Source organism: Ischnura elegans, chromosome 5 (assembly GCF_921293095.1).
Source record: "Ischnura elegans chromosome 5, ioIscEleg1.1, whole genome shotgun sequence".
NCBI classification, from domain to species: domain Eukaryota; kingdom Metazoa; phylum Arthropoda; class Insecta; order Odonata; family Coenagrionidae; genus Ischnura; species Ischnura elegans.
The window spans coordinates 71,449,453-71,475,133 of NC_060250.1; the positions used below are offsets into that span (position 1 = coordinate 71,449,453).

The 25,681-nt window shown below is 36.0% G+C and overlaps 1 protein-coding gene across 1 annotated transcript; it reads left to right on the top strand.

The window, feature by feature from the left end:
• Window positions 1-481: 481 nt before the first annotated feature.
• Window positions 482-23,833, top strand: LOC124159041 (rab5 GDP/GTP exchange factor). The gene is made up of 10 exons (XM_046534532.1): window positions 482-592; window positions 800-984; window positions 1,073-1,212; window positions 1,339-1,605; window positions 2,726-2,855; window positions 2,950-3,044; window positions 7,708-7,964; window positions 10,335-10,466; window positions 11,402-11,644; window positions 21,140-23,833. Exons 2-10 carry the CDS (start codon window positions 818-820, stop codon window positions 21,962-21,964), a joined length of 2,256 nt encoding a protein of 751 aa, XP_046390488.1. The 5' UTR covers window positions 482-592; window positions 800-817; the 3' UTR covers window positions 21,965-23,833.
• The last annotated feature ends 1,848 nt before the right edge of the window (window positions 23,834-25,681 follow it).

Consider the following 25,681-nt stretch of genomic DNA (forward strand, 5'->3'; position numbering starts at 1 on the left):
ACTTGGCTCGGCTTTTGGTGTCCTCTTTCATTTATGGTTCTAATAATTAATCAACTATGTAGATGCATGGGTGATCTGATTTAACGTCATAATGATCAAAATAAAAAAAAATTATCTTGAAGTTCTTGAATGGTCTTCTTTTGAACATATTAGTACTTGTGGTAATTTGGTTATCCGTAACAAATGGCATCGAACAAAAATCAAATTCATTAAAATTGTGCTTACCCAAATGACTGCCTCACAACTCATTATACGTATTGTTATTTGAATGTGATACTTTTCAATGATATAAAATAATTTTTCATTAAGTTAAAGAAATATTTATCGGAGATTCTTCGGGAAAATTGAAGTTCTCTTCAAAACATCTCACGAACATAATATGCTTCATCGATTTTAGCATTTCAAAACCCCGCATTTTTTCATTGGTTATGCGGCTGTTCCATTATCCAATAGAATCCTTTGAAATTTCGATCGTCATTTGTGTTGGCAATGTTGCATCGCCATTGCAGGATAAAATTTATCAGTGTTTATCAGCCTCGGTTAATTTATTATGGGTTTTACACGTTTTTCAGCTTCATCGTAGCAGCATAAGGTATCGTATATGAAATTGGCGTTTTTGTTTTCTTCGTACTCCTTGTGTACCTGTGAATTTGGACCTAATCCAATTCTTTGTGCATATTGTTGATGCGAGGTCTTCCTTATTTAATGCTAAATTGTGACAATTAATTTGACTTTATCTCTATTTTAGTTCATTGTCATCCGCATATTATTTTAGTTTAATAAGGCTTTCATTTGACAGAGACAATTAACGAGGACCATGTATCCAACCAAATTTCCCAAGCCCCGAATCGATCAGTCTGATCTCAAGTGCAAAAGTGGGTGTGGATATTTTGGAAATCCTCAATGGGGTGGATATTGCTCGCAGTGTTATGGGGAAAAGCAACGAGGAGAGAGATCTGGGAAATCTGTTCATTCCGCTCGTCGGTGAGTGTTACGCCTTGTTGATACAGTGTAATCTTCTATAGTTGAAGTTTGTTCGTTTTTTAATTCTTCTGCAATCATTTCTTGACAGGAGTGCCCAAAGCTCAGAAAGAAAGCAGCTACAAGCCATTTCGGGGTTTGCCAGATTTGAGGAGAAGAAAAGGTCTCAGTCTGACAAAACACAGAAAATTCTAAAATCTTTGTCTTTCATCAAATCTCCCAGTGCTAAAGGTATTTAGGACATATTTTCTGAATTTGGAGAGTATAAGCTTCGAATTAATGATGCGAATTTTGCATGAGTTATTTGTTTTAAGACGTGTTTTATATGAAAACTAAGAAACTGTGTTTCTATACAAGATTCTAGTCGCTCAAGGACTAGGGAGGAGGAACTAGTTCGCGCTGTGAAACCAGAGCTGCAGAGGTTGAGAAGCGAATCATCCAAACTTTTAGAATCTGTTAGTCGTTCTGTGGAGTATGATCTACTCCGCTATGCAGATTCATTTGTGGCCAAGGCAGCCCATCAAGCTGATTCTGAAGGTCGTCCAATTGATGAAGTGGCAGAAGAAGCTCAAAACAATTATATAGCTTTCATGAAAAGGATGGATGCTCTTTCTATTTACTCAGGTAATTATACTATTACTTGGTCTTTGTGGCTTACGTATTTGCATCTTTGAAGGTTATAGAAAATATTTATGATATCCCTTTCCCATTTGACAAAGCTAGTTTCTATTGTGCTATGTGCACAGTTTTATTCCTGTCGATTATCTTATGAATGTGCATTCGTATTATGTCGTGCAATCATGATTTTGTTCTATGAGATTTTTTTGATGCTTCCAATCCGTGCTAATGCAAAATATAATTGTTTTGAAGCATGACTTTTTTAGCATCAAATCAGTTTTTATCAATTTTAAAGGGGTGCAAAATCAACTGTCAGCTTTAAATTTGTGAAATTGCACCGTAATATTGATGGAGTAGATTTGATTTTCATGTCAAAGGAATGGAAAAGAATACAATTAATGCCCTAATGAACTTTGAAATAGAAATGATTTCATATTTGGTCCTTGATGGAACCTTGTCATCCATCGTAGTTCAAGATAACAGAATTATGAATTTTTTTCCTGTATTGCCACTTCAGGAGTACTTCATGAACATTAGTAGATGCATTATCCACAAAAATCATTCACGCAAGCAGACATTAACCCGTACCCGGTTAATGTTTCGTGTAAACAGGCCTTTACTTATCATGCACACTCGGCCTTCATTCAGTCCATTGTACCATCCTTTTATGCTAGCTCTTCTCCTCCTAATATTCCTTAACAATCCTATGCCACTGTCATACTCTTTCTATCTTTATGTTCTGATGTTTCCTTCTTCTATTGATTTTTGTTAAGGATATTTTTATGTAGTAAACCGTTATGAATGTTCTTAGTTTGACCATGAGAAAGTATGAATGGAATGAATTGAAATGCATGGATGAAAGGGGTGTGCACTTTATGTATAAAATTGTCTACTGCAAATGGGATTGCAGTAAAAGAAGCCATTGAATTATGTGTGTTTTATGTTATATGTTTGTATCAGTTGATTTGAGTATCTTTTGCAAACATTTGTATGGAAGAATCTCACAAACAATCTTCTTCAGGAAAAATATGAAAAATTGTCTTTTCTTTTGCACATGTGTCAAAGGAATGTTCTAAATGAGACATATTTTTCTGTCCAATTTTTATGCATCTTGTCCTTTTTGCAGGTGTTTCTCAAGAAGACAAGGAAGCTTTATTGGATTACTTTGAAAAGTATGTCATGACATGTTTGTATCAAATACTCTTTTGTCCACCATCTACTTCTGATGAGGAGAAAGATCTAGGATTGCAAAATAGGTATGAATGATGTCATTTTTATGGTGTATGTTACATGATCATCCATGATTCTTTCTTTGGATTTTGAAAACATTAATTTTTCTTGTTATTTCAGGATACGCAAACTGAACTGGATTACTGCCAAGCATCTAGATTGCAGAATAAATGAAACCCAGTCAGAGATATGTGACCTCTACACTGCTATTACAGGTATTAAAAATACAGTTTAGTCAGTGAAGAAAAGCAGTTATGACATTCAAAAGATTTTCCATCCATGTTATTAAGTATGGTTATTGTGGGTGTATTCATTTTTTATGTGTAAAATTCATAGTATATATATTTTTATTTCCAATGGCCCCTAGGCACTGTACCCACTTTTAATTTGTCTATAATATTCTTAAGTATGGGTGACCATTGCATTGGCTAATAATAGAATGCCTTTAGCTTGCACATCCCACATTCATCCCTTATTGTGCATGGGCATTAGGCCGGCCCTTATTTTTCAGAATTGAGAAAAGTTATGTTTTCCTAGTCTCAAAATGATCCAAATGAGGTATATATTCGCGTGTTAAAATTTGGTTACTTTAAAATAACGGGAACCCGTGCCCCAAGGGCCCTAAGTACTAAGGACCCTCAATTGAGTTTTTTGGGGCCGAAAAAGTGCTACTCCTATGTAAAACGTAAAAGTAAAGCTCTTCAGGGCCGATTTTCTGTTCGTTTTGACCTATCTCTAATCGTTTACGAGATATTGTGCGTCGTAATGTAATCCACCCTCTAGGGCGCTACCCCGCACCGCGGCGCCGCTGAGGTACGGCCCGCACCACTTACTAGAGACTTCCCCTCCACCCCCTCCCCTCCCTCGGCAAAGACTGCTCCTGATGGCAAGATTTACATGCTAGTGGTTCGGGGTTGATCAGACTCTTCCTCTTCTGCCATGATTAATGTTGTTAAATCCTGTTAATCAATTTTTACCCTTCAACGCCGCCTTGTGTACTAGGTACCGACCCCTTAAATCTTAATTTTTTGCCACTATACGACCGTGCACCATTCCAGCATGCTTTGTTCCAAAGTGCTCTTTATGCACAAAATATTATAAGTATGTGATACAATTGTGTTCGTGAATTATCAAGGAATTAAGGAAATGAGCAGGGCTTCAACTGTAGATAGAAATATTTAAGGAAGAAGAAACAACGCAGTCAGTTCACGGATGTAGATCAATGTGGAGAGATAGTTAATTCTTGTGTATAGTGTGCAAAAGATAGGAAGTGCTAAGTTTTTTTAGGATATAAGGAGAAAAGTGGTGAAATAACTAGTTTGTCATGAATACACGTGACGTTCATTTTAAGAATAGGCCAACAAGGAAAGGCATTTAATCAAGACTTAATCCAGGCATTTGAACTGGTTGGAGAAAGAAAGAAAGTTAGGAAATACTTGGCTCAAAGTTACCTACAATGAGAGAGTACTTGTAATGTGTTTTGTAATGTGTAATGTGTGTTTTTTCTATCAACTAATGGGTTCGAAATTTATGAGACTTAGTGCGAGAAAAATCGTAAGAATTGCGTTTTACCCACGGAACAAAACGAGAATTCCTGATATTACAGAGAATAAGGCGATTGAAAAGTTGGAAAAAGTACACAACGAATGGATGAAAGTGCGACGGCATTAGAAGAGAGCGGGAATTACCGTAGAGATGAAGAGAATCCTTCGTGACAAAACTTGATGATTTGTTTGACATTACAAGGAGCGGTGCCATTGAATTTTTGACGCACGAGGAGGAATGTGCAGTTGATCTCTCGGAAAAATGAGCTTGGGCTGAAGAAATAATATTCTTACGCAATCAAAGAGGAGCACGGAATGCAGTTATTGGAGGGATATATTTCAATATGTTCAAGAAGAAAGAAATAGATTATGTTCTCCGCTCCTTGTGCTACATCTGCTCGCAACAGCGACCTGCAGTTCCTAAAAAGACTTTTTAATTACAAAAAGATTAATCTGGACTTAGGAAAGGAGTACAAAAGAGGTTTTCAAACCACTAGTGGTACCTGAGTGAATAGTTGGTAGGCCTGTCTTTCATTGACGGATCCTTTTCTAGTATTAAAAAGGAAAACGTGTTACGCCGTACGAGGACATGTGAGGGAAAATATGATCCACCGAAGAAGGCATTCTAGAAACATTAAGGCATGACTAAGGTCTATATCTGTATCAAATTTTGTCACTACTAATTCGAGAAAGCTATTTAATACATTGGAAATATGGACGGCATTCTTTGATGTGCCCATGTGAGAATGGGATGAACTTACTGATTACAAGAACGATTTGCAAATTATTCGGGGTCTTCAAGTGGTAAATGATCGTGCAGGGAAATGGGTGAAACTAATTCAAGATTTAAAGTCAGTCACGTAGGAGAAAGAGTGAATTACTAAGTGTGAATTTTCATCGTAACACGACCCCAACGTGCGCAAGGACACTTAAATTGTCAAATATGGGGTGTCAGTGAAAGATTAGAAATACGCAGAAAATGTATTTTATTTTGGTTAATATGTACCGAAAATCATGGACAGAGTGTAAATAAATTGATCACTTGGATTGGAAATACTTAAATCCGTTAAACGGAAGCACATTTCTTCAAAGACTACATCTTGCCAATAGGAGCAAAGACTTTCCTGAGGGAGGGGAGGGGGTGGAGGGGAAGTCTCTAGTAAGTGGTGCGGGCCGTACCTCAGCGGCGCCGCGGTACGGGGTAGCGCCCTAGAGGGTGGATTACATTACGACGCACAATATCTCGTAAACGATTAGAGATAGGTCAAAACAAACAGAAAATCGGTCCTGAAGGACTTTACTTTTACGTTTTACATAGGAGTAGCACTTTTTCGGCCCCAAAAAACTCAATTGAGGGTCCTTAGTACTTAGGGCCCTTGGGGCACGGGTTCCCGTTATTTTAAAGAAACCAAATTTTAACACGCGAATATATACCTCATTTGGATCATTTTGAGACTAGGAAAACATAACTTTTCTCAATTCTGAAAAATAAGGGCCGGCCTAATGGGCATGGAGTATTTCATGCTGAAGTTGTCAAATATGGCCTAGCGTGATACATATTTGCTTCAAATATTTTATGGCTCTCCTCATGTTCACAATTACACTAAATATTGACATTGGAATGGAATTGAGAAAGCAGTAGAAGCCAAGGAGTGCATGAAGTAACCACCCGTTTTCTCTCTTATATTTGAGCATTATTATTGAGGTCTGATATTTGAATGCTTATTGTTAATTTTGATCAGTGAGCTTTTATAAAGTGCAGGTTTTCAAAAGAGGTGTAAATGATGGACGAATTATGATACATATTTATATTATTTGTGTGGAGTTACAATATAGTATTCGTACCACTCTATCAGGGGCAGTCTTGCGAGGCTGGCTGGTTGGTGATCTCCAAGGGCCCCGAGCTCTGGGGGTCCCGAGAATACTCTAAATTGTCGATAATACACTACATAGTTCATAACCCTTATAACCCAACAAGAGAGTAGCCCCCGAGCTTCGGGGGCCCCCCACAACTCTCGCGTATATCATGAAGCTGTTGGCATGTGCTGGGTTGGGTCTCATCTCTCTCTCTCTCCTGCTTAGGCCAAATATGACTAGTTAGTTAAATCTCCCTTGTGATATGAGTTTACAGTAGCAACCGCAAGTGCTTTTTCCCTTATCCACTCTTCCCTTAGTCTCCAGTTCCGTAGCGAAATCGAATATCCCGAAAGATGTTTCTGGGTAGTCGATAACCCAATTTATTTATCAAGAAAAAACATCAGATTATAATGTTTGGGTAGAGTTACACACCTCACTTGTTTGAGTTTTTGACTAAGGAGTATCCGTTACCGTGGGACTCAGTGTCACGGATGGGAAGGAAGTGTTATTGGAGAGGGTCAGTTGCACGTGCACAGCACAAACATTCTCTATTTTTCCTCACACAGATCGCAAAATCCTAAGTAGTTCAGTGAATGCTGGTTTGGTTAGCAAGAGAGTTTCATCCTCTTTGAAGTATTGACATGAAACGTGTTTACAAAAGCGATGCACAGAAAAGAAATAAAAAGAAAAAACTCTTTTATGTTAATAATATATATTTAAAGAAACTTAAGTGGCTGATCTAGAGCAGTGGTTTCGGTATCGATTTACCACACAATGAGAGTTTAGATAAAAAGCATGTAGAATAGCCATGCAAAAATTAATCAGCCATTGTTAATTCTTAACAACTAAAAGTCTTTATCTAGCCCCAAAATGTGCTTCATAATATTTTACATCTTTGCTTTTGCTTTTGGAAAGGATTATTGAAAAAGGTATCTTTGGGGTTTATTAAATTTCAGGGAATTTTCACGGAACAAATTCACTAAATAGGTACATAATAGAACCATAATATGTAATTAAATTTTAAAAGCTGTGAAGTCCTCAGTTTTCATAGTATTTTTTCTTATGAAATTTTATTATATTTAAATAATACATATTTTAATATATTAGTGTCAAAATCCATTTCCAGGCATGCAGATTCCTAAAATTTTCCGAGGGGCTGTGTTACTATTAGTGATGAATAAATGTTGGTGAAAATCTAAATTTGAACCAAAAGATTGATTAATCAAAAAATTAGACGGATCTTGAAAAAATAAATACAGGTTGTACAAAAACATGTTTATTATTAACAATAAACTTAAAAATTTCCAATTTGAGGTGTAGGAAATCCTCTGCTGGGGGATCTCATAATGAGCTCCAGCTGAGGGCCCCCAATCACTCCAGACCGCCCCTGCACTTTATTGAATGTCAATAAATAATTTTATTCCAAATATTATAGTGAGTATGGTTGATTTAATATGTAATTTTAATTTTTCCCTAGACATACTGGGCATGGACTCTGCCAAGGCTCCCCAAGATAAACTAGCATGTGTGGTGGGTTGTTGTCAAACTATTTTGGAACTACTTGCAAGATCACAGGGTGGTCCTGCCTCAGCTGATGATTTCTTGCCAGCTCTAATATTTGTGGTGTTGAAAGCCAATCCTCCCCGCCTGAAGAGCAACATTCATTATGTCACCAGGTTTTGTAACTCATCCCGTCTTCTGTCTGGAGAAGGAGGCTACTACTTCACTAATCTTGTATGTATTTCCAGTATATTCCTTAAGAAAGTCTTAACTGCCTATTGGTAGTTGTTATTATGACCAGTTGAAGTCATTTTTAAATTACTTGGTAGATTGGTATCAAAGGACTCTGGGAGAAGGAATGTAATCCTGACTTTGGCCTTGAAGTGAACACTTGTGGAGTATGGGTGGGGAAATTCCTTCTCCGATTGGCTTAGTGTTGCCCCGATATCTGTGAATATCTTCTCTCTCTTTGCTGTGTTACTATTAGTGATGAATAAATGTCGGTGAAAATCAAAATTTGAACCAAAAGATTGATTAACACATTCAGCGCAGAGCACGTCAATTGATGTGGTCCCATCCAAGCCAAGATACGGAGCAAGTCAATGGACGTGCTCAGCCGGTCGGGCCGGGAGCCCTTTCTCCGCCTCCGTACGTGACTAATATCCATTTCCGACTCTTCTGATCATGTGCGTGGCCTTCAGCAAGCTTCCCTCTTTCGACCTGTGTGCGCCCTTTGTAAATAGCAGTATTTGAACGGAAGTTATGGTGCAAAAACCTCTCTCTATCTCATTTTATCGGCCTATTCTGACGACTGTCATGAAAATCGGGCCCGCATTGAATGTGTTAATGAAAAAAATCGATGATTCTTGAAAAGATAAATACAGTTTGTAAAAAACATGTGTACTATTCACAAAAAAAAATACACATTTGAGGTGTAGAAAAAAATCCCAAAATATCTTTTTAGAATACTTGGGTGAAATATTAGTGGTATAAATTTACAAATGCATTTTTTAAAGTTTTGGGATGACCGCTTGGAACTATTAGGCTTCCCTGAAATTTTTTAGGAAGATCAATTGATTGAGATGCTTTCTTGATAATGGAGGGTGTGCTTTCCTATTTTGCTGGCCTAAGAGAAAAGTCTGTCACATGGGACGGATGATAATATGTATCATAGGCCAGTATTGACGCTGCTCAGATCAATTTAAATGGTAAAGATCGAAGTTGAAAAATCGAGTTTGGATCTAAAATCAAAGATCATGACGGGGTCTTGATTTACTTGATCTTTGGCTGGTAAAAATTGATTTTTGATCTTCATCAAAATAGATTTTTCCATCAATTGTGACTGTGTTTTGTGCTCATTGAAGGCTCATATCCTCTGTTCTTGTGAGAGATGGACATGCATCTGAAATTACCTATTCTACTAACATTTTGCTTCCACCCATAATGGATTAAAGTCTTTCTGTATGAAACTCATATGTATTCCACCGCAAAATCTTTTTGGCCTAGCTCCATGAATCAAACAGCCAGATTTCCAAAATCAGCAATTTTATTCTGGCTAAACACTAAATTCTCAAAAATAGGTACATATGTAGTAGTATTATTCTGAAAACAAAACAAGTACAAAGCATGGCCAAAGAATTTTGTGAGAATATCTAGATAAGTTTCATTATCTTATGTTGAAGATATTTTTTAGTACTGTGTCTTTAGAAGTTTACACCTCATTCAATTGGCCAAATTGGTGGCAAAAAGATGAAAATCGAGTGTGATGGTATTTGATTTGTTATTTATCAAATTGTAAAATACTTATTCAACCAAAACCATGAATATTGGCTGGTACTTCCTATCACAGTATGGTTCCCTCTCTAGTTCTGGCTTACTTTTTCAAATATGTGTCAATGCTTTACCGGTTTTTGTCCCTCCTTTGCATCACTTATCCTCCTGAGGAAATATAAGCGAGATTTGCCAAAAATATAAAAGCTCATTTTAGTGGTGACCAATATTGTAGAACATGAACGATCTCTATCAGTAAGGATTGGGCTTCAGTTAGACAGTTTTTATTTAGTCCCTATGTGAAATGAGTTTGGCAGTGATGAGGGAGAGCCCTTTGACATTATTGGTGGCCGTGTTACCTTCTCCGGTGGCTTTCGCCCTTACAATCTGCTTCACTTTGTGGCATCATATATTTAATGGATAATGTTTTCAACATTCTACAGCATTGCTCATTACCCCGGAAAATATTTGCCTAAGTTATCAGTGAATTTCCTTGTTTTATGTTGAAATTTTGGTCAGATGAATGGGATAATGCAGATTAAAGTTGGAGTACAATTATGCTTGAAATTATCCCCACTATTTATTGCCAATATTTGGGTAATATGGGTATTTATCTAAAGGTAAAGTTTAACATATCTGAAGATTTAAGTTTTCACAAGGACTGTACTTTTATTTATTTCATACTTTTATTCATTTATTCACTTTTTATGAACATTGATAACTTTCTTATGGAAATAAATTGGCCAGTCTTCAACTTTTGTTTTTTCTTCTGTTTGTCAGCCCCGTGATACCATATTTGATTCTATTCTATCCTTTTGTCGTCTAAAATTTCAGTGTTGTGCTGTGTCATTCATTGAGAACTTAACTGCTGAGTCCCTGAGCATGTCTCAAGAAGAATTTGATCAGTACACCTCAGGAGAAGTTGTTCCTCCAAGTACGTGGGAATCAACGCTTATGATGTGTGAGGTCAGTACATTTTTGAATTTTGCTTTCTAAGAATAAGTGACAATAGAATTTATTACCTTTGCCTTTATTCCACTCATAGTCCCCCTTTATGCACAAAATCTGCAGGAGAAAAGTAGTATATTGGACGATGTACATATTTGGGTTCAAGTAACTTAGGAAATCTTAACTATCAAATTCTGGTCGTAATTTATGATCTTGCAGAAGATATTTCCTTTGTGTCTTTTTTAAAGCCTACTTAAGATATTTGATATCACCTAGGAAACCTGAGAGAAATATTTTATGTTTGACCTCAATCCACCAATTTTAATGAGGCAATTTCACAAATTGGAAGTGCATGGTTTCATTTGATGGTCATGCTTTTTTTTCTGTTAAAAAATGTACCCATATACCTTACCCATTCGCATCCATTACCTGGGATTTAAATCGACCCATTTTCAGGTGAATAAAATCTACAAGTAAGAAAATTATTTCTTAAGTGATTGACAATGGAAAAAAATTCTAAATAGCCTCTAGATGGCAGCTGCTATCAGGTACACTATCTGGCCAAGAACTTATGAGTAAAACTGTAAGATAGCGGCAGGATCAACTGATAGATATCACTATGCATTGTGCATGTTGCATTCTGTATAGTGATATCTATTGTACGCTTGTGGTGTTTGTGGCCAGCTTGAGGCCACGTACCAGTACGCTTCTGGATGCAAATGGGTCAAAAGAGAGATCAGCCTCTTTTGTGGGTACACCTCTTGCATGATTCCATATGAGGTGTGTTTTAATGAATGCTGAAATCAGCATGGTTTTCATGTCAATTATTTTTATCAATTTATGAAGAAATAATAAACCATGTCGAAGAAATAAAATGTTAATATTGCAAGCCTTTGGTAGGTGTCTTTTAATAGACTATGGTTGTCTCAATTCATCTTGTAATCTCCATTCAGGCTGTTCATTTACTCAACGAGCATTTGGCTGCTTTGGAAGACTTGAGTGCTCGCCGAGAAAAATTGGACAAAACCACAGCACAGCTTCGTGATGAGATTTTGAAATTCAGTGAAGAAATTGCTGAAGAAGTCTCTGCTGTGATTGCTCGAACTCCACTTACGATCAAACCACGGAAAGCTCCAACGCAGCTTGACTCAGAAGATCCTCCAGCCCTTGAGTTACCATCCCCCATCATACCTCAGGTTTGTGCACAGTTTTCATAAATTTGTTGTAACATTATTGCTAAAATTGAATAAAATTTTTTTTTACGGAGTATTTTTATGCATTCAAAAATTTATTTGAAAATATTTTTGCAATCATGTTGCTGGCTTACTAATTTAGCATGTCAATGTTACTTACAGTTTGTATATGTTTGCATGGAGATTATAATAACCTTTTCTACGGTTCTTTGTGGTATTAAATTGTGTGTTTGCTTGCAATATAGTCACACTGCATGTATAACCAAAAGTCTAACTGCTTTATTGCCATAAAATAAAGCCTGCACTTAAAGTCAGCATGAAATGATTGGTACCTATGGTTTCTTGTTCCATCAAGTTCATCAGGGCTTTTACTGATCACCACTATCAGGTAAAAGCCAGGGAATCTCGTCCTTGGCATCAGGGAATATTATGCCATGGTACAAGAATCAAAAGTATGCTCCACCAAGACTGGTTGAGATTTTGAATCTTTGACGTGGAAAGACATAGTAAATTTGCCTTTGGAAATTGATTAATTTGACAAAAAAAACTTAAATTTGATGCCATTTCTTGGCTTCTATTTCACTGAAGCATGCAAGTTACTATTATATTTTTGTCTTCGTTATTAAGAAATATGTTTCAAAAATAAAAATATGTATTAATTTTAAAAAGAATTGAAATGTATTTTTGAAACGTCATAATGTATGTTCTATTAAATCTTGCATGTGAAAAGTTTTTTTATGATGATGATATGCAGATTATGAAAATGTCTAGGGAAATAAGATTTTTATATTGGGATTACTTTTTAACTTAATAATTTAGTACTTATAACTTATGTAATTTATTACTTTGAATTCAGGAAAATCCTGTTCCTCTGTTAGTCCTTCCCCTCTATTCAACATAACTCTTCTTATTGACAGACCTGTCCTTCTATCCATTAGTTGTAGACATTCTGATCATCTGGGACTTAAAATTGTCATTTTGCCATGGTTCATCAAGTGTCATAATTTGAAATAAATTTGAACCTTTTATCTTTATTGTCATTGAATTCTGACTGTAAGTGTGAAGACTTTTGACGTACCCAGACTTTGTAATCATGTAATTCCACCCTGCTTATTGGGAACAACACATATGTTTCATTTTCTAGAGTATGCCAAGGATCAAATCTTGGGTTAGGCTTCTAATATGTACAGTATAATAATACATAGCATATTATTTCAATACAGTGAAACCTCGATATAACGACACCCCACGGTGCACTAATAAACACTCGCTATAGCGAATTGTCGCTTTACCGGAGGTGGAGCAAATGATAGCCAATATACCTGTTGCGAACATATATACAGGAACAGGAGTGGTGCGGCGACAGATAAACATCTATCCGATAAACGTAAGCATAAATCCAGACGAAAGGCGATGTTTTTTTGCATCACTAAATTTCCTTACTCAAATAACGACTAACTATTCAAACAATTTATGAGCGCCGCACTGAATAAAAATCATGCAAACATTGTTTCGTCATCATTATATTTATCGAACGACAGTTTACCACATAAATTTGAGACTGAGCACTCCATTAACTTCATTTCTAACAGATCGCCAGCAATTACAGAGGTTAAGGAGTCTTCATGAAAGTCTTCCGGCGGTGAAACCCTCGCTATGGCGAGAGCCAACACCGAAAGGGTCTCGTAAAAACGAATTTTTTAACACGCTTATTATAGGGTCAATTGACGGTGCATCGGCTATCTCTCGTAATAGCGGGGGTGTCGCTATAGCCCGTACTCGCTTTAACGAGGTTCCACTGTATTACATTTTTATTCCTCTATGTGTTCCCAGCATCAAGTAAAGTTATGAATATATATAGTGGACCATGTTTGTAGAATGTTATTTTTAAATATTTTCAGGATTGTATTTAAAATGTAAAGTGATCTTAACACTCCTAAAAGGTCTAAAATACAGTGAGTCCTCATTCTACGTCACCCCGTTTAACGTCATTTCGCGATTACGTCACGAAAATTTTGAGACCGTCATTCGTTTATCGCATCTTCGCTTCGCGATAACGTCAAGGCTTTTAAATTTTGCGCAAGAAAAAAATGCGAAGCGGCGGGCATTGCAGGTTATTCTTTTTGTCGGCAGTAATACTGTCAGTCTAAACGAAGTGTCAAACGTTGTGTTTATTGTTAATTGCTATTACGGTTTTAGCAAATTTTCTGCAAAATGAATTCTTAGGTAGGTGCGCAAGGTTTTACTTGATATAATGGTGACCTAAAAAGTGATTTCAAGGCATTTTTCCGAGTAGAACTCGGAGTTTTTGACGTCACTTTTTTCGCCGTGTTCACAATAATTTTGGCTCCTGCCGCGCACTGGCAACTTTTACAAACCAACTATTTAGTTGCTTAGAGGAAGTCCCATGAAACACACGGCAGTTGCGGCAACTAAAAAGTCGCCTGTGCGCGGGGCCACAGTCAATTCCGTGTGTTTCATTTGAACATCCACAAAGCAACTAAATAGTTGCTTTGTAAAAGTTGCCAGTGCGCGGGGGCCCTAACTGCGACGATGTTTCAGCGATGATGGTGCCCAGGCGACGCTCGCCCGGGCGACCACCATAGCGAAGCCGAAAAGCAAAAGCGGGAAGATACAAAAATGGAGAAGGATTTACGTCAGTGCTGCTATTGATGAAGACAGGAACTCGTATTAATGCCCTAGCTTGGCATTCCCATCGTAAAAAATGCCCCAGTTATGATACGCTAAAATTTTTTCACGTAGGAATTGTGAGGTTTAGGAGCCGATATTCACTTTTTACATTGTTTCTTATGGGACATTATGTTTCGATTAACGTCATTTCGTTTATCGTCACATTTTTCAGGAATGGTAATTGACATTAAACAAGGACTCACTGTACCTATTGAAAAATTGTACATATGCCCCAAAATATGCCTCTTAATGGTAAAAAATTTAATCAGAAACCCTGTGAACAAACTTTCATTCATTTTGTCTAATCTCTATCTGTAATCATGCTATTAACCCCTTTTAGTGCCAGCCTTTTTTCCCTGGTATACGCGAAGAATGCCAGGGCTTTTTTGATGAATTTGCATGCTTTTACTTAAAATTTTATAAAAATTCTAATATGAATGTGTTGAAGCTAATTTTTATTATTTAAACTTCTAATACTTACGTCATTGATTAAAAAGTTCACCTATGTTGTTATCTCTTCTGTACAACTTGGGAAAAATATGTAATTTTTAAATTAATTTAAATACACCCTGCCGATAGATCGGCCCGTGGCATTCTTCGCGCATACCCCTCGGGCCGATAGATCAGCCGGCTGGCACTAAAAGGGTTAAACAATGAAGTTAGTGTGCAAAAATGAATGAAATCATCATTTTATAAAAATTAATGGCATCAAAGTAAAGCTGAAAAACTAAATGAAATTGAAAAATGAGTCGATTATTTGCTATCTCCTAGAGTGGAAAACTAATTCTTAAAAATTTTATGAACCTCCCCTGGTTTACCCTACTTTTTGCATGACCCCATCTAAAAGTTACTTGCAAGTGTAGCCATGCATGTTCAGGCTGAGAATTAAAAGCTATATAAATGTACTCTCCATCAGAGTGGCGTTTTGTTTAATGATAATAAAAAATTGGGGTCTTACTAATAGTCATCAGAACCTTTGTCATTATTTTTATTTATAAAATCTTTGAAATTATCTTCCTTGTCAATAAATTTGAAAGAATATGAGTGGAAGCATTCAGGATTGTGAAGCTGGTACAGTGATTTTGGTCAATTTCTAAGTTTTCTATACCAATTGCTCCCAATATCATTTTCTGTTCAATCACTGCATTCTGTACCCATAGCTGATCAATGAAAATAAGACATATTTATATGTAGTATTTCTTTATAAAGTAACTCATGGGAACTAAAGTTCAACTAGTCATAAATTTTGTGTGGAACTATAGAGTTATGGCAATGGTGCTGTTATTGGAAAGTGAAGTTGATTATGGAGCAATGGATGAAGTAAATTGCATTAATGAAATTAAAATTCTTCACTCTTGAGGTACTATCAGACTTGGAGCACACGATGGGAACTATTTTTTACTGTCATATTACTTTGAAAAGGAATGGGACCCTGAGATATTTATTTTCGATACCTAAGATTTTTTTTTATCTTCACCTGTTGTATTTCATTCTTATATTTCCAGGCATTGTGGAAGTGAAGCCCTCATTGACATCTGTAGTCCAATATTGATGTATTACTACTCGACATAATTTATAATTGGTGTTGAAATTGTAACTTATTTTTACGAAAATTCTAGTTTATGTTTAGAAAGTTAAAATGATAATGTACAAGAATCTAGCATGGATCTTCCATTTGCTTGTTTTGTTTTTAGTAGTGTTAGGGAAAATTTTTTTTATTCCTTTTTTCAATAACAAAATTAAATTTACCAATGGCTTGAAATTTTAATTGATCTTGCTGAGTAACATGTATGTAATTTTATTTCTTCTTTATAATTTTGAATTACCAAATTTGTATTGACTAATACATACTTGAAAATACTTCATGAATTTATTATTTAGTGTGTATTTTTATGTTGTGTTGAAATGCATGCTCCTGATTAATCCGTGTTTGTGTGTTTTAATTTTTATGTACATATTTGGGATACAAATTATGAATCCTGCAATGCATGTGAGTGTGGATTAATATTAGTATAAAATCTTTCTTCAAATTGGAACTGACAAAAATTGCCTAATTTTACTTGTACCATTGTTTTACAACGTCCTCATATAAACTGTTTTCAATACTATAATCATCGTTTATTTATGAAAGCTTGAGTTATCATGCATAGCTTTCACATTGTCACTTCTTTGGGGAAGCTAGAATATGATGGAAAGTGACGAATAAATCTGGAGACTTAATCCTTGGCATAAAATTCTACTACTAATTACACTGTTCTGCAAAAAAAATAGTTCAAAAAATGTCCCGCTACAATTTAGGGTGTTTCTGGCTAATTTTGGGTGGTCGCTGAATCCGAAAATGACCTCCGTTTTTTTCTATCACCCTCCATTTTTACGCAACCCCTAAATTGGGGAAAACAACCCCTTATATAAACTTATCACTTTTCAAGTGGCTTTTACTAATGTTATCTGCTTCTGATTGAAAAAAACTGACGTTCTAATGCAATTAGGGTCAAGAGAGAGACAAACTTCACTGGGGTTGAAAAGATTTAGGGGGTGAAAATTGAAAAAAAAAACTTTAAAAAACATTAAAATAACAATTTTTTTTCTTTTTTTATGACATATGATATGGTAGCTAATGGTAAGGTTTTTAGGGGATGAGTACACTGTTCACCCCCCTATTTTGTAAGGGATTTTTATAACATAAAATATAAGAGGGGAAGGGGGGTGTAGTAGTGGTATAGGAGGTGGTATATATCCTTTTAGGAGGTGGTATAAAGAGCTGCCACAAAAATCTGGAATATGGGTTTCCTTTAAAACACTGGCATATCGAACAGGAACCGAAGGTAAATCGTGCCCGTTGTTCTGTAAAACAACCATTAAACTTGTCTTCGATTAGTCCATGAATAGCCTCCATTGGTCTGAATCATTCTTAATCGCTAATTCCCTCATCAGTCCTTCAATATCAGTGCAGAAAATCAGTTTCATCATCCGTTGAAAAAAATTGAGTGAGGGTTGACTGTCTGCCTCTGTAGTACGAAACATTCACACTATCGGCCAAAAGATTCCACTGCTGCAAATGCAAGCCAAGAAGTTGTGCTTTACCCTTTGGTAAGTCTAAATCTTTTATTAGATTTAGGTCCTCGTGTTATGGGATGCCTTTTTTTGACTAGTCTTTTACATCAGGGCTGTAATATTCATCTCGATGGCTAGGACCTGCTTCCATTTCCAGTGTGGCTTCGTTCACTAAGACATCAGAATCATCGAGGGTGCTAGTAGCTTGAGCTTTAGGGATAGGAATAGCATCAGTATGCTTCACCGGGCGAATTGCTGACGGTAAATTCAGATAAATCATTTCAGGATTATTTTATTAAAATCCATAGTGTCGGTTTCGCAAAAATAAAAAAATTCGTTAAATGGCAAGTGAGTTCAACGCAAACCATTGGCACTCCGAAATTTAGGGAACGATTTCCCCAGTTTAGCCATTCACAAAGACTTCTATGACAACCACTGCAACAGAATTTAGGGGCCCACGATTTGTCTTGGTCACCAATTTTACACCCGAAATAAAGTTCATAAGATTTTCGCACAATTGCAGTCATCGCTTTCCTTTGGTCTTTAAACACTAAATCTCCACAGGTGTTACAAAATGAATTGGGATGATTTTTGCAGGATCGCTGAATGTTCGCAAGAAAAAACTTAATCGCTCGCAAAATAACACAGTAAATCGAACACGTGCTAGAGAAATAAAGAAAGAACTTGGAGGATTATAACCCGACACGCAGGAAAGAGTGTGATGTACTGAATACACCATTGGTTTATTTCATAGATGCACATCAGCAAGTGCGACTACCAGACACATGAAGACACGTTAAAACGTGACCAAGCCTGTCAAAACATGTGGTGAATGACTTTTAAAGTTTATTTCCCAATTTCCCCCAATGTATTTACAATGTATTTCCCAACTTTTTCCTATGTATTTAATGGAAAGGTCTCAGCTCTTACATTAAAAGTAAGGAGGACAACGAAGTCAAATAATGAGGCCCCAAACGCTGTTACTATAATATTTTGATAAATCGGATTTGTGTTCAGATTTTTTTGGCAGATCCTAATACCACTTCCTAGATAGGAAGGAGGGCATAGTAGTGGTATCACTCGTATATCCCCCTTCCCCTCTTATATTTTGTTATATTAATCCTTACAAAATAGTGAACAGTGTATTCATCCCTTAAAAACTTTACCATTAGCTACCATATTATATGTCATAAAAACGAAGAAAAATGGTTATTTTAATGTTTTTAAAGTTTTTTTTTTTCAATTTTCACCCCTAAATCTTTTCAACCCCAGTGAAGTTTGTCTCTCTCTTGACCCTAATTGCATTAGAACGTCAGTTTTTTTTCAATCAGAAGCAGATAACATTAGTAAAAGTCTCTTGAAAAGCGATAAGTTTATATAAGGGGTTGTTTTCCCCAATTTAGGGGTTGCGTAAAAATGGAGGGTGATAGAAAAAAACGGAGGTCATTTTCGGATTCAGCGACCACCCAAAATTAGCCAGAAACACCCTAAATTGTAGCGAGGCAATTTTTGAACTATTATTTTGCAGAACAGTGTTATTCCTAATCCTATTACACATAAGTACAAAAACAATATGTAATTGAATTACATATCATCAACAGTTGTGGCTTTTTAACTGATTAAGTTCATTTCATAAGTTTATCTATTTTGTATTGAAGACTAGCATTTAAATGTTTTAATTGTATTTTTAACACGTGTATGAATGAATACACCATAAAATATTAAAACATATGCAGTAGAGCTTTGACTGTCTATCTGTAGGAAGGTGAAAGCCCAAACGGGTATTTTTAAAGAACTGATAACCATTCAAGATCATTTTCATTAAAAAAAATATTTTGATTCATTTCCACTCTAAAAGGTATTATGTATAAATCCTGAATCCATTATTAGTTCAGAATTAGTAGAATCCATTATCTAATAAAAATTAAGTGGTTGATTGTGATCACATTAGTTTTCAGTTATCAATCAACTCTAGCAAGGCTATTACCCATGTCTTAGGAGAGTGGCCAGTTTTATAAATTCTGTTAATGATTTGTAGAATAAATCTTGAATTTAATGAATTAGCAGTTTTGTGCTAATCGTTATGTCTAAATAATTAGATTGATACCAATTGTTGTTTGAATCAGGATTTTATGGAGTAGTATTGTCTCATTTAATACAAGTATTATGAATCCCTGTGATTCTACTGCTATTTAATGGTTGACTTTACCATTTGCTTATGAGGCAACACAACTTCCCTCCTCTGCATACATAGATCTAACCTTATTTTTTCATTGCCAAAAGTTTTGTTCTTCCTCTTTCCTTCCTGTCAGTTCAACATCATTCCTGATATCACCAGTTTCATCATTACCTCACCCATCAGAATAACCTACTTCCGTACACTTCAATACTCCATAAAGAGCCCCATGTCATGAGAATGTGCATGAACAAACGTAAATGTATTTATAATTTTTTCATCAATGGATTTAATCACTTGGTTTCTTCACTTGGTATCCAATTTGCTTGTAAATGATTTAATTAATTGTATCTAACAAGAATGAAAAATTGTAGCTTATGGGATCCTAACCTGCCTTTTTCTTCTGATGGAATTATTTACATATATGTATTTATTTGCTTTACAAATGTAGCATTTGTAGAAATAGGAAATTCTACACAATTACTCCTTGCGTTATCAATCTTATTAAGACATTAAATTCCTTACTTTGTATTATACTTTTAAGGGAAGATTGAAATATACTTAGTAATAACTACCATTTATGTTTGTTGAATATTTAAAAACATTTCTGTAAGATTCTAGTTGTGCATGATAACTGACATCTCAAAGAGTGTACCTTAATATGTTGCATGTGTGAAATGTTTTCTAGAATATTTTCTAGGTATTACAGTTTGGTGTTTGATTTTGTGCTATTAGTTGCTAGTTGATTTGTGACATTAACTGTTGCAAATTATTCAGGTATAAAATAGTAATAAAGGCAATTTGTTGTCCGATTTTGGAATCTCCTGGAATTTGCTGCTAGGAGATCATAAATTCACTGGGTATGATATGTAGCAAATTTCCCCTCTTATATCCCCTCCCCCATCCCATAACTAATTCCACAGCACTAGAAAATGTTATTTCTTAGTGGCATTAGCATGTCAGTGACCCAAACTGTCTGGATTGTAAAGAACATGAAACTGGTGAAAAAATATATTTTAAAATAAAATAGGTGCATGTTATTTTTCTGAGCTGCTCTTCTGATCTGTTCAGTATCTGCTCTGATCTTAGTGGATGGGTGAAATAGGTTTATATTTATTGCTATTGTTACATGATCTGTTGATTTTACTGAGCCTTCACAATAGTGTGCACTTTAAATCATCGGTTGGATCAATATTTGCTGTCACAAGTTACTTGAATTGTCATGGCAGTGATATTAATGGTAGTTGTGGTCAAGATAGAAAAAATATTTTATGCTGTATAGCATTTTGGATTCCCTTCATAATTTTGATCAACTAGGATCTTGAATTGGCATAAAATCATGTAAATTTTTAAAGAATTTCAAGCTCTCATCAAAATGTCAAGAAAAAATGCATGGTTACATTATTCACTAATGTCATTGGTTGCTGTTCAATCTATGTATAGCATTTAAAAAGTTAAAATGGTCAACGGGAAGAAAATTGTTGAAATTGATGGAAATACTTTATCTACATGGGCATCAAAGCTGTGATACATAGATTTTAAATTGTAATTGTGATGCATAACATTTTTTTCTGCAGGTTATATCCCATCCAAATTCTATGGAACAAATCAATCAAGATGGGAAATCTTCCAGTCCCTCACCATGGTCCCACTCAGCTCCTCACTGCTTTGAATTCCCAAATCCAGACGACAGCCTAAAGTTGGTGAACTATGACATTGAACTTCCTGGGGACAGCAGTCCAAGTACTCAGGAATCAGCACCTTACATTCCGGAGACTACCCCAGATGACGAAAATCCACTGCTGCTGGGGGACATGTCAGGCTCGATACTGGATGAAAGTGAATCTCCCACAACTGGAGAACTGCTCCCCTCCCCTCTCAAACCGACTGCTCCAGCATCGGTTTCATCGACTGGAGGTATAACTCCACTTGGCTGGAACATTCCGAGTATTCCATGCGAAACCGGGGAGGCTGGGATGTCCTTCCCCCAGGTGCCGCTGATGTCATCTGCCCCGACGTCTGTTGCCTCCGCCTGGTCTGCCGGTAGCTCAAATCTATCCACGGTTCCCCTTATTCCAGCCCCCATCAACATTGGGATGGCTGCAGGGTCCACCCATGTGCCGCCAGCCATGGGCTCCCACCCTAGCATGTTACCTGGTTCATCCGGGTGGAGTAGGCCACCTAACCTCCCTTTGGTGGAAACGCACAGACCTGATATGAGCGGTGAATATTCCAACCGGTCTCAGAGGCCTGAGGAAGTTAGGCGAGGGGAGCCTACTGACCTTCTGTCGGACACCCCTCCCCCTTCCCTGCCGCCGCCAGCCACAGCTCGCTCACAAGTGGAAGAGACTCTAGTCCGAGCCCTTGGAGGCGTTCTCACGACGTTTGACAGTCTCATATGAGTGATCTGATCACCCTGATGATTTTTGCTCCTGGCAAAACATATTGAGATTTTTTTCTGGATCTGCTAAAGTAGGCTGTAAGGTAGTGGATGAAAATTGTAAGGAGAATGTGTCCGGCATAAAGTAAGGTGTTTTTTTATGCATCCACAATAAAAGAACACCAATATATTTTAACCCAATTGGATGCTTGGGAAAATAGTACATGTATTGGAGATAAATGCGAAGGAAGTGGTTTGTCTGGCAAAGGAAGTTTCTTATATTAGGGGCTGGTAATGTCCATGTGTTGCTGGCACATGTGAAAATAGAAAGGCTTTTGTGATATCATGTTTTCTGATTGTTCTTTTTTCTAATCAGTTGCTTTGATTATTTATGGCTGCTGATTAATCAATATTGGAGAAGAAATCTTTTGCTTTATGTGCTGTAGTTTTATTAATGAAAATTCAGGGTAGCTCAACTGATTGTGAGATTTAGCCATTGAGCATCTTGATTCAACTCAGGTTTGAAAATTTTTAACATTAATTTTGACTTTCATTTCATATAGACTCGTTTCTTGAGATTAGTAGATGCACAAAAATTATCACCTTGGTATATATTGATTTTTTCCTGTATTATACCACGACACATAATTACTTGAATTTTATCTATATTTCTGCATAAAATTCAACTAATTAGACACATCCATTCCCATTCAGAATAATTATTCATAGTGAAGAGAAATGATCTAGTTAGCCTTTTTATATTCTTGTTGCCTTTTTATGACTCAGTGTTATGTTAAATTATTTTGGTCGTGAATGTGAAAATGTGTAATTTTCTATGGTTCAAAGTTTACCTGGTTACTGATGTTTGGGTGCGTGGTAGATGTATGTAATTTGTGAATAATATTCATTTTATACCATATGTATCAAGTTCATATGTTTTTTTTTGCTTATTTACTGTGTGGTAGGAAGCATTGAGTGAGGGAATGCTTAAGGGAAAATTGATAAGCCATTATGCACCCTTATCACTGTGCAGTTAATTTGTTTGTTTGTGTAGATTTTCTCTGTGGAATTTATTTGTTGCTTGCTGTATGTTAATTTTTCTCTACATGAAAAGTATTAGTGAATGCCAAAGATGGACTGAGTAATATCACAGTTTTGACTATATATTCACAAGTTGTGTCCATGATTTCATAAATTATTGCGTTGTAATTTTTAGGTACCTGTTATGCAAAATTATCTTTTTATATTTTATAAAGCCATGAAAATTTTCAGCACGCTTGATTTTGGTCTGAGAAGTGGCAATTAGTTGATTCCACTCTGGTTGTATTCAATTAGAATTTCCTTTTTTATTTATGTCAAAGTTAATCATAATGCAAGTTTTTTGTGCTCATTATCACTCCTGATCATCATGTAAAGTTCATAGTTACTATTTTTGAATATTGTTATTTATTTTTTTTACATCCATGTTTCAATCTCTTTCAGTCTAGTCTTACTAGCAATTTCACCTGGCCTATTGGAATTTTAGCCTTTGTTGTGCAGGCTTTCATTTTGTGTGCGGAAATACCTAATCAGTGGTGATGTGCATAGTATAATTTTTATTTTTTAAAAGATCGAGATCTGTAAGTAAGGCTTTATTTCATCTGAGTGCGGATGTTTCTTATGATTTTTGAGTACATGTTTTGAAACCTGCTGTATTTGCTTCGTGGTTATTAGATGTATATTTTAACCTACATCTAATTTTTAAAGGTAGAAATAACATTATATAGACCACTTCAAATTGTAAATATGTTCTTGTTGTTGAAAGCAATTGTTAATGAGCCAAATTTTTACTGTTTACCATTTGTCAAATCTTGGTTAGCTTGTTTTGCAATAAAGACATTATTGCTAGCAACTCCCTGAGAGTAAAATGTTTCATATGTGCACCGTGATGGCAGTCCCTGCTTGAGTGAAATTTAACTCCATTAACTAATAATTTAAGGTGGTGATATTTTCATAATGCAATAAATAAAATCTCTTAAGCTGAGGTGCTCAAGCATGGATTGTACTTCCTGGGAGTGGGGAGGGTTTCTCTGCATTTTCTCATTCTCTCTGCCATTGTTTTCATGGGTATCATGTAATATGAAGTAGGAACTGCCAATAAGCATGTAATGTGTTACTTAAATTCATGGTCTTTTACAGTTTTTAACATGTAAAGCATCTAATCAACCCTTAATGTCAGATTTTTTGCATTTGTGTGGGTAAGTTTTCTTTATATTGTGGTATTCCTATCTTCAATGGAATTAAATGATGATTGGGCATGTGACGGCCTACGTGTTGGCAGAGCGATGATTTTTGAATGAGATGGAATGATAGGAAAGGGATTTGACAGCATCACGGGATTGAAAGAAAAGTTTTGGCTCAGGATAGGCTTGAGGGGGGTATGGATGATCCCACCATGAAAAATAAATATAGTAGTGGTTATCTTGACAACCTTGACTGGTTATATGAAAATATGTTCTAATTCTAAGCTATCATTCGTGCTCTCCTAGTCTCACAATTAACCTCTTTTTACTAGGTGAATATCAAATCGCCAATCAAAGTTAAAGGGGGAGCCACTGTACCCAGGAGTGCTTCTGTTGATGGACAGGCTTCCTTGTGATATTTATGGCTCTCCTGCCTTAGTTTCTGGGCTTGATTTGTAATATTAGTTTATCCTTGCTTTCTACACTTTATAAAACTGGGTTAATTTTAACTTAGCATTCAGCTTCATACAGAATTCCCTGAACTGTTTACCTAGTGCATGACACTTGATCACTCTATACTATGATTTAAACATCAATCCATTCCCTTTCACTCGGTTAGGTTACACTTTTTGGCCATCCTAACCACCTGCATGGTAAAGAAATTAATCAGCAAGGGTGATATGTAGAGGACAGGTTTATCTTACACACATAAAAGCCTACCCTGATACTACATTGGTTACTCTCATTCTTGGCTACTCACTTCTGCACAGCAGTCATTTTTATTCCCAAAGATATTCTTGAGGGTTTCCTCCTCTTAAATGTACTCTTTTAATGAATTGAGGGGTATGCCTTTTTGATGGTTTTTCCTGGGGTCATCTCGAATCGTTAAGAATTTTTCCTTGATGAATCCAACAGGTATGTCATATTGGTTGATAAATAGGCCAACTTTCGATGAACCTTTGAAAGGAACTGAATTGTATGTTATAGAGTGAGTTTTATATTCTTTCTGGAATTTCAGAAGAAGAAAACATCAAAGTGAAAAAATTAGGTTCTCAGGAAATGGTGAAATACAGGCCCTGCATCAAAACGATGTGTGTTAAATATCTTCATTGGGACGGTGATTTCGTCTTTGTTGATTGTACTATATTATTATCCTTAGTTTGGCATATCATGCAACTTGTGGCCCTAGGGCACAGGTCAGTTTGTCGCACTCTTTTCACTGATTCCCCCTTGCTCCCTCCATCACTAAAATGTGACAAATCTGTAAGCTATTTTTTTCAGATGCAGTAGTTGAATTTACCCACCGTATGTTTGCTATTAAGAAGTTTCATTAATATTATCGTTTAATAGTTTATTAATTAATAATTATTCTAGAATAATTTAATTAGAAAAAATTAAATAAATTGCTAAAATAAACTTTTCGAATTTTGCCCCCTCTGAAAGCCTGACACCTGGGGTACATGCCCCCTTTGTCCGCCCTAGTTCCAGGCCTGATCATACCTGCCTTATATGTATAG

Coding starts and splice junctions, on each gene's coding strand:
- LOC124159041 (XM_046534532.1), top strand. CDS start 818: ATGTATCCAACCAAATTTCCCAAGCCCCGAATCGATCAGTCTGATCTC. Junction 985..1,072: donor TCTGTTCATTCCGCTCGTCG/GTGAGTGTTACG, acceptor ATTTCTTGACAG/GAGTGCCCAAAGCTCAGAAA. Junction 1,213..1,338: donor CAAATCTCCCAGTGCTAAAG/GTATTTAGGACA, acceptor TTTCTATACAAG/ATTCTAGTCGCTCAAGGACT.